The sequence below is a fragment of the Chiloscyllium punctatum genome, chromosome 6 (assembly GCF_047496795.1).
Source record: "Chiloscyllium punctatum isolate Juve2018m chromosome 6, sChiPun1.3, whole genome shotgun sequence".
Taxonomy (NCBI): Eukaryota; Metazoa; Chordata; class Chondrichthyes; order Orectolobiformes; family Hemiscylliidae; genus Chiloscyllium; species Chiloscyllium punctatum.
In genome coordinates, this window is record NC_092744.1 from 52,727,421 (window position 1) to 52,739,690 (window position 12,270).

The 12,270-nt window shown below is 37.6% G+C and overlaps 1 protein-coding gene across 1 annotated transcript in view; it reads left to right on the top strand.

The window, feature by feature from the left end:
* The window catches only part of LOC140478967 (transient receptor potential cation channel subfamily V member 6-like), a 48,330-nt gene that overhangs the window by 23,208 nt on the left and 12,852 nt on the right, over nucleotides 1-12,270 (top strand). The window contains exons 6-9 of the mRNA XM_072572674.1: nucleotides 1,894-2,066; nucleotides 6,559-6,705; nucleotides 7,624-7,830; nucleotides 10,362-10,448. Of these exons, the coding sequence (XP_072428775.1) occupies nucleotides 1,894-2,066; nucleotides 6,559-6,705; nucleotides 7,624-7,830; nucleotides 10,362-10,448 (614 nt within the window). The remainder of the gene's footprint in view (nucleotides 1-1,893; nucleotides 2,067-6,558; nucleotides 6,706-7,623; nucleotides 7,831-10,361; nucleotides 10,449-12,270) is intronic.

Sequence of the window (12,270 nt, forward strand, 5' to 3'; positions counted from 1 at the left end):
CAAGGAGGCTTCAAGCAAACTTTGACAGGCCTACATGAATAAACTCAAACATTGCAGTTGGAAAATATGGGCATAGGTATGAAATTAATCATCTTAGTTGGAAAAATAGAAAGGCAGAATGTTTCCTAAATGGTGAGAGGTTGGAAAGTGTCGGTGTCCAAAAAGACCTTGATGTTTTTGTTCAGGATTCACTGAACATTAAGTATACAGGTCCAGCAAACAATTATGAAGACATTAATCTCAATGAGATTTGAGAACAGGAGTTGGGATATCTTCCCTCAGTTAAAGAGAACCTTTGTAAGATCTCACCTGGAGTACTGTGTACAGTTTTGGTCCCTCCATCTCAGGAGGAATATATTTCTCATCAAGAGAATGCAACACAGATTAATCCTTGGAATGGCAAGATTGTGCTATAAAGCAAGATTGAGAAAACTTAATCTGTACTCCTTAGACTTCTGAATAACGAGAGGCCATTTAAGACTGAGAGGAGGCAGTATTTCTTCACACAGAGGATGGTGTATCTTTAAAATTCTTTACCCCAGAGGGATGTGGAAGCTCAGTCATTGACCGTGTTCAATACACAAATCAATAGGTTCCAGGAGACAACTTCCTTTAAGCGATTTTGAGGTAATGTGGGAAAATAGCACTGAGAAGATGATCAGCCAGGACCAAATCGATTAACAAAGCAGGCTCAAATATCTAAATGGTCTATACCTCTTCCATTGAGTTAAGAATGTCAAAATGTTACACTGTTAGTTTTGGCTATGCTGCCAATTCCCTCATTTTTCAACCCACTCAAGTCACTCTCTCTGTTAAGAATTCCCCTGCTGGCTATACATTTTATAAATGTGCAAATAGATCATGGTCATGCGTGAGAGATTCCACAAAACACAATTCTCCTGAACTTCACATGGATTTCAATAATTTACTTCTTATATTTTCAGACAACAGGCACTAATGATAATTTTTCCATTGCTATTTTCATATTCTTGAAGTTTATCTATTGTGACTTTTTTATTTCCTTTCACCAACATTTCTTTTGTTTCACTACTCCTGCCTTACCCCCATCACAGGTTTTGCCCTTTGATCTTTTATCACTACTTCCACTCTGTCTCTGTACTTGCTTAAAAGCTTTTGCATCTTTAATTCGTTGCAGCTGTAATAAAAAGTTATTGAATCCCTTTTTTCAATACCTCCTGTGTTTATTTCAGAGTAAGAGTGTTGCTATATCGTTCTCCAAAATGTACTCTTCACTCTTTTTAATCTTGAATTTGAATTAGAATTAGCTTTATTGTCACATGAGTACAAGTCAGCAATTATAGTGCCATCTTAGATACAAAGGTGAAGTAGGCACAGATTCTGGAATACAAATTCTTAGAAAAAAAATAGAAAAATAAAGAAATAAAAAATCCAGCATTACAGATGTTCAAAAGTACAAAATCAAACATAAATTAGAAAAATAAAGAAATAAAAAGTTCAGACTAATAGTCCTTCCATGATAGTATAATAAAATAGGACATGCCAAACAGAAACACGCACAAGAAGCATTCCAATTAGAACGCTATCAACAAACACATTGATTTGGACCCCATCTCCCAACCCTCTGAGAAAAAAACAGAAATGACATCACCAACCCAAGGAAACCCAAAACACATAAATAAAAAATAAGAAACGTATAAAAAAGAAAAATTAGGATTCTGTCCATCTTAATCTATTTCATAGCTCTGGGCTGTAATGCCACAAGGAGAGTCAAACCAACGCTAACAACAACAGCCACCAAATAAGAGAATACCAGGCCTAGACTCACCACATCTTTAAAGCTGCCACCAAAGCAGCGTAGTCAAAAGACAAGCTGCTATGATAGTGATTAATAATTTGCACCATTTTCTGCAGGTAATACAGTACTTCACGTGCTAGTTCTACAACCAGAAAAAGAGCAAGCATATTCCATGTATGATCTCATTACTTCACTTGTGTCTGAGAAACATCACCAGTTTGTTGAGAATATTGTGAACAATGATGGCTACACTCCATTGAAGCTTGCAGCAGCTGAGGGTGACTTTGTAGTAAGTAAGCTACTTTTCTGCAATAATATGAATCCAGCTTCTCAGCTTGGTATGGAAATAAAAGTAAGAGTTAAAGGTCCTTCTTCTTTTTCCCATAGACTGGTTTTGTCATGCCTCCATTGGCAGCAACCAGTCAGAAATTTTGGGGATTAGTCACATTTCAAGGACTTGAGCACAAAATCAAAGATGATACTGTAGTAGTGGTAGTAACTGGCAGTCTGTCAAATTTTGGATGAGACATTAAACTCTAGTTGTGCTTTCCGTTGGAGGTCAATTTCAAAGTTTTTGTGACACAACTGCAAAGAACTGAACAATAGCTACTAACATATTGTCTATGCCTTGTCACATTACTTTTCAGGAACTGTGCTATGCATAAGTTGGCTGCTGCAAGTGTGAAGAATTATGCAACAGTATCAGGGTGACCAATTCTTGGGGCTGCCAAACAGTTACTTCCACATAGGGATAGGGGTGTGTTATTTGGTCATGGAAACCTTGGGGTGGAGTTGGATGCTGGATAGACCCTAGGAGTGGGGAAGAGGAGGCAGCTGAGAAGAGTGTGTGAGGGTATTAGGTGCTGTAAGTACCTTGTGTGCAGGGGGAGGAGTGGAGATATTCTTGTTATTATTCCTCACTCCTCTCTTTCTCTATCTATCTCACTCTATCACCGTCTGCCTTTTTTTTCATTTATGTTCCTTGTCGTATGTATGCAACATTGTGACTCTGCCTGGCAGTTATGTTGCTGTGTATCTACAAACTACAGGGCATAGAAATCATTTGGTTTGCTGTAATGTCTGCTTCATAACTTGTAATGTGTTTTACTGTTTTCAATAAACTAATTTGAGAAGTTAATCAATTCCTTATGAGTGGTTGATTATTCAGCCTTTATCATTAAGATAATGGATCGGGGGTGAGTCAAGGAATCAGTGTCTGTAGTGTGGCCAGGGCTCTAGAGCCAAGACCAAGAAGAAGCCACATGTACGTACTGTGCCTGTGTGATAATCAAACATCTTTGGACAGCTGGAAGAAGAGGATCATGAGCAGTCTCCAGTTCACTGTTTCAGAAATTCAGGACAATGGGTGCCCCAGCTACAAACAATGAGGGAGATTGGACATCTGCTCCAATCGTGGGATGGCCCCATCATATCCAAGATGAGTCCCTGACTATAGTGTGCTATGTTTAGTCAAACTATCAGTTAGGTTGAAAGATTACTTTAAGTATAAACCTTCCTTCTTTGAACAAAGTTTTAAAAATATCAGGGAGGTTAGGTTGAAACTGTGTGAAAATTAGGTTTGAACACTAACAGAGTATTGTGTACAATTCTGGTCACCATTTTACATGAGGAATATGATCACACTCGAGAGATAAATAAAATTACCAGAACTGAGGAATATTAGCTGTGAGAGAAGTTTGGATAGGCTGAGATTGTTTCCTTTGGAATAAAGGAGGCCTTCAAAGAGGTTTAGAAGAGCTACACACAATTATTATTCTGTTATTGTGTAAGAAAGAAACATTCCCCTTAACAAAGAGACTAATAACCAGGAAAAAAAATGAAACAATTAGGAAAAAGCTTTTCTTCCAGAGGATTGTGGAGATTTGAAACTTACTACCAAAAGGTGAGCAGTGGGGAAAACCTTGCATGCATTTTATAAATACTTCGATATCCAATGTGATGCTGTTATCTCCTGGTCTTTTGACCAAGATTTGGGGACTGCGCTCATAACTCTTTTTCAGCCAGCACAAACAGAATGAATGGAATTAAACCCTTGCTGTGGAGAGAAAGCAAGCTAACATTTCGAGTCCAGATGACTCTTCATCAGAGTTGTGATCTCTAGCACTTGTTATTTTCAGTACAGACTCCAGCATCTGTCGCAATTTTCTCCTAATCTCCTACTGAATTGTAAATTCTCTAAATTTATAGTTTACTATGTTAAAAACATCTATAGTATTTGTATTTCATTAGTATTTGGATTATATTAATTCTTATATTTTCCAAAACCTTCCATTACTAATCTGACTTGCAATCCTGGGGCAAGAGGCTGTTGTTTTGATTTTCAACTGGAGCAGATTGCAATATAATTTAGCCCATGAAAATGATTCAGGCCTCTTGATGGTACTAATGGACTGACAACACAAGTCTAAACTTTTATTGATATGATTGTTCTGTTCATTGTTTGATGTGCATTAAAATTGAAAATTAGCACCAGAATATTTCATTCATGGATTGGTCTCTTAACTGAAAAAGCAAAATGGCAGGTTATGTCTGTTACATTGAATTGCATTTGTAGACTCTAATGGGGATGGGCATGGAGGTGGGTGGCTGCATAATTGCATACCACTGGTGATATGCTACCTCCTATGCTCCATGCTACTCTAATTCCCCAGAGGTAGAATGGACAAGTTGAGTCCACAGGCTTCTGATAGCTAACTGAGCCTATTAAGGTCCCAGAGGTGGCAGGGAAGACAATTGCTCTGTGGAGGTGGCCTCCCAGCAGCAGTCTGAGTCTTTGTGTTCTAACCATACTCGGAGTCCCTCAGCACTTACCTAAGTTGAGCAACAGCCTTAACATGCCATGTATAGAGGACCCCTGTTTAGGTGGCAAGCTAGCTACAACAGCATTTTTTGTAAACTTCACATTTCAAATATTTTATGAGAGGGCATTCTTCACCAACCTGCCAAGTATTCTTCTTCTGCTTTCAAACTTTATCTTTAAATTTGATGCTATTGAAGATGAACAATGTTCTGGCCAAGATTTATCTTGGCACTCCAATTTCGAGAACCTTCCCATTCCTTGTATGCTGAGCCAACTCCCGGCTGTTAATTGACCAGTTTGAGGAAAATTGTAAGTGAGTAGTCGTTTCCCACACAGTGTGGGTTTCTGACCCACTATTGAACTGGACAGCAGGACCCTGAAGACTCCAGAAAACTATGCCTGTGATTTCTCTCTTTCTGTTCATTCCCACTTTCTTGCTCTCAGTTTGTGCTCTTCTGTATGCTCGCCTGTCTGCTCTTTTTCTCTTGCTTGTCATTTGTCTCCTTTCACCTACTGATGCTATCCCCTTTACAACTTCCTCCTGGGATGATTCATGATGTCCTATGGTGCAAACCAGCCTAACATGTATTAGCTATCAAAAACAGAGTTGCTGGAAAAGCTCAGCATATCTGGCAGCATCTGTGAAGAGAAATCAGAGTTAACTTTTCAGATCCAGTGACCCTTCCTCAGAAATGTATTTGCTAAATCCACCCATCCTGCACTGCTGTCTTCCATAATATCCATAAGTCCTATCATTGTTTAAATTAAAAGATGGGTGCAGCTCTTGTTGCTTGGACATAGTATTAAAATAAAAGAAACAATTACCTTTAACCTCTGTAATAAATTTGATGAGCGCTCTCAAAATGTTTTAGTCAGTGTTTCTTTCACTGTAGAAAAATAAAGAGTAGGTACAAAAAAAGTTTTTTAAAAAAATAATTAAGTTTACAGGTAAGTCAACTAGGGAGAAAAGACATAATTTCAACTCCCAGAGTGTATTTTGTGACTTCAAAGTGTCCCAAAATAGTACAGTTTTGAAATGCTTTTACTGCTTCATTGTAAGAAATGGGTCAGCACATTGTGCATTGCATTGAAATGACATAAAGGATCAGTTAATCTGTTTTATGCAACATTGATTCAGAGATAAATCTTGGCCAGAACATTGTTCATCTTCAATGGCATCAAATTTAAAGATAAGGTTTAATGAATATACAAATCAACCTCTGAGGTATGACCTAACGGAACTGCAACCTTAATATTATCAGTGGGAGAGACTCTGCTGGAATGATGGAACTGGATGAACGGAGGGCAGAGTTATCGGCTATATCTTCACAATGTATAAAATGTTGATAGATGCTGTTTGAGGTCAGGCCTGAGAATACCTAAACAAACTCACTAAAACACCAATGTCCATCCATATCAGAGCACAGAAAGGGTCTCACTTTAAGCATCTATCCTCTAGTCTGCACTTGTGGTGTTAGCTGAAGTTATGTGCTCAAAACTCTGAACTGGGGTTTGAACAAATAAAACTTTGGCTCAATGGTAGTACTTTCACCTTTGAGACAGACAGATGGTCACTTTTACTGAAGACTGGACTTCTTTTGTGTTGAGTATTTTTTCCAAAATCTGACTCATTGTTAAGTAAACAATTTTAGTAACACTTGGTTTCTATATCAGACAATCAGATAGTGCTGTAGCAAGAAATAACAATCTCAGATTGATTTTAAATATCTCTGTTTTCCCTCTGGGGAAATGAGATTTCTCCTAGCTTTTAAATGAACAGTGGGCTGAAATGCTGAATTCATTCAAACTCAGCTTTGTAATCACAAAGTGAACAACATTAGGATATTCATAGCAATTTTCAGTGGATCGAGTGCTTTACAATTAAATTTGAAAAATATAAAATTGTCTTTAAGTATGTACTTACATTTGATTAATACATTCATTATTTTTCTTTCTGTAGATGTTCAACTATTTGGTGCAGAAACAAAAGAAAATATATTGGACAATGGGGACAATTTCTTACTGTGTCTATGATCTCACCAACATTGATACATGGGGTGACCAAAAATCAGTTCTGGATATCATAACAACTAGCAGGAACAGTGAGGTAACCATAAGGAATGAGGTACTTTGTTGTAATTGTCCATTATACAATGCCTCTCCATGAGATGGCTCGACATATGTCATGAGTTTGAATTCTCTATTGTGAAAAGATACATTTACATTCTCAATGAGAAAGGAACTTAGTAACCATTGTGGCTTTAATGGTAACAACTCCTGCTTTGAACTCTTACATATAGCAGCTCAGGATCACAACTTCAAAGCCACAAACCACAAAATCCAAACGTTGACTAATTTCTTAATTCTTTTAATTTCCATTTGGTTAGGGTAGATCCACAATGCCATTAGGGTGAGAGTTCCGGGATTTTGACCCAGCGACACTAGAAAAACAATGATATATTTCTAAGTCAGGTTACTGCGTGATTTGAATAGAAACCTGCAAGCGGTGTTGTTCTCATACCAGCTGTCCTTGTCTTTCTAGAAAGTAGTAGTTATGGGTTTGGAAAGTGCTGCATAAGGAGCCTTGGGGGTATCTGTTAAGGCTATTTACATGTTTGAAGTGGCACCTTCCCATCTGTACTCATGTTTGGAAGTCTTACATTGTGGGGTTCAAGAAATGGTATCAAATATCTGCAGTACCCATAAAGGTAAAGGCCTCCATGCCAAAAATGTACTTACTGTTATCACCTCAGATCTATAAATAAGATTTTGTAGATCAACAAGTTGCTCATCCCAGCTTTGATGTTCTGATTTGCTTTTAAAGCATTTCTTCCATTTCAGTTCTTAATGCTTTTTAAAACCTGTTGTGCACACATTTTCCTAAGGTTCGGTATTGCTGAACTGTTAATGGCAGATATTACGATCTATGGTCTTATCTCATTGGAAAGGGGGAGGTCAGGTGAAAATGAAGGAAGAAAACCCTGAGCAAAAATTGAACAGACATTGATTGATCTTGTTTTTGTAGGTTCGCAAACTTGTTGATGCTAAACCAGTGAAGGAGTTATTACATCAAAAGTGGAATTCTTTTGGGTACAAGTATTTCCTGATATGGATGTTCTCCTATATTATGTACATTATTATATTCACTGTTTCTAGTCTTTATCGGCCCTTGAAACCAATTCCACCTGGATTATCTGACAACCTCACCATTAGAACACAGAAGACTCTGGCAGTAAGTGTACACATTTTCTGATGGGAACTTTCTCAATTAGTTATGTTAGTAGTCTTTAAAACGAGTTCTTCTGAGGGTGTCTAATACCTTAAATTCAGAAGCATAACATTTTACTGCTGAAGTAATAAAATACTACTGACGCCACCAAAAATGTTGCATAATAGTTCACATTTGGGCAGGGCATCTAAAGAGTGAAAAGATGTGGGTGAAAAGGTGGTAAATGAGGTGGTAAATCAAACCTTAATAAATAATTCATCCCAATTTTCCCTATAAGTTTCAGGGTCAAGCAGAAGGACAAAGGGCCCTTATAAGCCACACACTGAGTCCTTTTAAGTTAATGATAATACAATTTTTATCTTATGCTCCGAAGTATAACATTATTTATTTAACACTGTAACACCGCATAGTAGAATGCTATTTATTGAAAAAGAAATTGGAGCAAGAGTAGGCCATTCAGCCCTTTCAGCCGACATGTTAGCTCTCTACACCACTGTATCGGTAATCTGAGATATACCATGTTCTGAATTTATTGTTCAGAGACTACTACCAATTTGTAATTCTTTATTTAATCTAGTTAAATCCACCCACACTATGCTATTTATGCCATGTGGGAATAACTCCAAGTCATCCCTGTCAGGTTGCTAAAGGATCCTAAAGCCTTTACACTAGCTGCAAAATAAATTTAAAGAAGCCAAAAACAGAAATCATTCTGAACTCACAGTAAAAGAGGGAGCATTAATTCAGTGCCAAATGAAAAATTCCATAACTAATCTTCAAATGACTTTATAGATTCTGATAAAGTTCTAAAGACAATCTCTAACAGGCAAATACTAAATCTGACCAGATTGTCTTCTCATGTCTTAGATAATATAGCTGTAGCATTCCCTTTTGTAAGATTGATGAATAATTCAATGCAGACATTTTTGATTAATATATTACCTTGTGCGCGCATTTGCCCCAAACCCTTTTGTTACTATGTCAAATCAGCTGATGAGTATGAAGAGATATTTTGATAGAGAAGAAAGAGTTACCAGCTCTCTGTCCTAACTGTCTTCTGTCTATCCAAGAATATCAACTCAATTGTGGCAAGTACATCATCCCAACACATGCAATGCAAGAAAGCAGGGCTTGTGAACTTAGGTGCTTTCCTTCAACCATTGGCCCACCAAGGCGAGGAAACATTAGGGGTGGGGCAGCTGCAAGCAGGAAGAGAAGAAGGCTCCTCTACTCATCAAGCCAGCTCAACATTCAATGAGATTGTAGCTGACCAGATTACCCCACAACCCTGCCCACCCCAACAATCTTCCATTCCCATACATATCAATAATCTATCTACATCTGCATTAAAATATTCAAAGCCTCTGCTTCCATTACCTTTTGGAGAAGAGTTCTAAAGACTCAGTCCTCTGAGACAAAAAATTCTCCTCATCTCTCTGATAACTGGATAACCCCTCATTTTTAAACAAGGACTCCTAGTTCTAGGATACTCCACAAAAAATAACAACCTTCCCACATCCACCTTATAAAGAAACTTAGATGTTTCAATCAAGTTGCCTCTTACTCTTCTAAACTCCAGTCGATGCCAGTCTAGACTTTCCAACCTTTCTTCACAAGGCAAACTGCATATTTCAGCTGTTTCACCTTTAGTCTAGGAAATCTGAACTGCTTTCAACACATTTATGTAATTCCTCAAAATAGGAGACCAATACTGCACACAAATCTCCAGATGTGGTCTCACATAATGCTGGGTTGGAAAAACACATTGAGAGGTTTGAGGATGGATAGGCAACAGTTAGTACACAGAATATAGAACAGTATAGCATAGGAACAGAAGCATTTGTTCACCATGTTTGTGCCAATCATAATGGCATTTTAAACTAACCCCATGTGGCCTTGCACAACTGAAGCATGACTGAAGCATCAGGTTACAGCCACGCACACTGCAAACTTCACCAATAATGAAGGAAAACTTTGGGCCAGTCTGAAATAAGTGAAAAACTGAACTGCAGGGTGCTTCCTTCTCCTTTAAATGATCTTATCATCTTCAGGTGCTGCATAAGGGGCCTCACCACAATCCGAGTTGCATTTTCTTCCAGAGTCAATAAAAAGATCTCTCATTGTGTTAAAGATGTCAGTTGGATCCCTTGACTCCACTCTCATACCCCTGTATAGCCACGAACCTTAGTCCTGAAAAATGGGTCATGGGATCTGATCCCTCCCTGCATTAGCATTGATTAAGAAGAATGCAGAATAAAATACCTCAAATGTTTCTTGATTATATTTGATGTTGTGTAACCATTTTTAAGAGCCTGTCAGATCAAGTATAATTCTTGTTCAAGTATAAAAATATCATTGGCAAGCTGTCTGCATTGCAATCAATGGATTCAAGTTAATCATGCATTGCAATCCCTTTAGCTATTTTTGGCCCTTATATGTGATCCTAGATTACTTATTTTAGGAATAAGAATGGTACAGGCTATACACCTATACTTTTACATTTATTGACAGTCATGTTTCAAAACTCACTTTAGGAATCCTATCAAACAAAGGAAGACTATTTGAGACTTGTGGGTGAATTAATAACCATTATAGGAGCTTTGGTAATACTCATAAGTGAGGTAAGTCACAATCCTTTTTTCTGTACACCTTATAAGCTAAATGGTTCACTTACAGTTCACTTGGACAGCTGCAGTTGGTGAAAGAAATTATTTGACTATTCATCCTTGCCAGCTATCTGGCAAGAATAAATTTTAAGAAGACGAATCAGCAGATTTCGAGATGATATCCAATTTCAGTCTTCAATACCAAGGTTGCTATTCAGCCAGAAAATGGTGCAATTTACAGAAGAGCTAATGGAGCTGTTGTTGCCATGACTTATGGTCGGATGTAGTATTCTCCTTCAAAAAGTGGCTTCTTCCAAGGTTTGTAGGAACAACAGTTCAGTTGTCCACAGATAAGATTTATTAAGCATTGGTGAAGAAGCAACTTGGAATTACAATGCACTATGCAATAAAGGCCGGAGGTTGATTTACAGTTTTGAATCCTTTCGTAAGCTCTAGAACTCAAAACTATGATAAAGCTGGTTAACAATCATTAATCTGAATACTGGCAGAGTTTTGGATTCTGGGAATCCAGTACCAAGCATAATAATGACTAGAAATAATTCAGTTAGCTGCAGAGTTATGGGAGATGTAATGCATCTAACCACCAATATTCCCACAGTAAAATATACTGACTAAAGAGTTCTCATTTTATTCCATATCAAAACAGAACTTTATTGGTTTCTTGTGATGACCACAGCTTCTAATTAAAATGATCTTTGACTTTCACATTACAAGCAGTGTTGTCCAAATCCACTACAGGTATCACATTGTCATTACCTGTGAAAGTTGCTGATATCCACAACTATGTGACCTGATATTTTCATGCTAAACAGGGGTCATGCACAGTATTAGCCAATTTGCTCAACTCAAGAACATTTTGGTCAGTATTATGTAGATTGGTATTCGAAAAAGCTACTCAGCCACTTTCCCAAGAATAACTGCTGATGGTATGAGAGAAAAATATGCCTTTGCAGAATGGCAAGATTCTTGAGGCCTAAGGAACCATCACTAACACAGTTGATTGAAAGATCTGAGTAATCGTGCACATTGATAACAAATGATTCCACCCTGTAACTGTTCCCCCCTTTTAATGACCAGCCACACCATCTCACTATGTTTGTAAACCTTTTCTTTCTGAGAAGCAGCCATGATGTGTTTATTTTAAGGCTCTCTGACATCCTAGCAGTCTTTTCACAAAACTAGGTCCTTTCAAAACAGTAATTTTTTGAGGTAAGTTTAAAAATGAAACTTACCTTCCACAATGGTGGCTAATGGCACTTGTGTACATTGTCCAGACATCAGCTAAGCACTTTTATAATGGATCCCATGTATCTACAGTCATTATAGCAAAGACAGAATGATCATGGAATACTGTGAATGACTGTGAAGGCTAATTAATATTCCTGCGGTGAAAGTACATTTCGGGAATAGTAACCATTGCGTGATAGAACTTTTTATTGAATTTGAAAAAGATGTAGTTCACCCTGAAACTGGTTTTAAATTGACACAAGGGACATTTTGAAGATATGTGGAGAAAATTGGCACGCTGGGTTGGAAAAACATATTGAGAGGTTTGATGATGGATAGGCAACAATTAGTACACAGAACACATAACAGTATAGCATAGGAACAGAAGCATTTGTTCACCATGTCTGTGTCAATCATGATGTCATTTTAAACTAACCCCATCTGCCTGCATATGGTCCATATCCTCTATTCCCTGTCTGACTATGTTTCTGTCTAAATGCCCCTTAAATGTTGTTATTATATCTGCTTCTTCCACCTCCACGCAGAGAATTCCAGACACTTATCATCTTCTGCTTTTAAAAAAACTTGC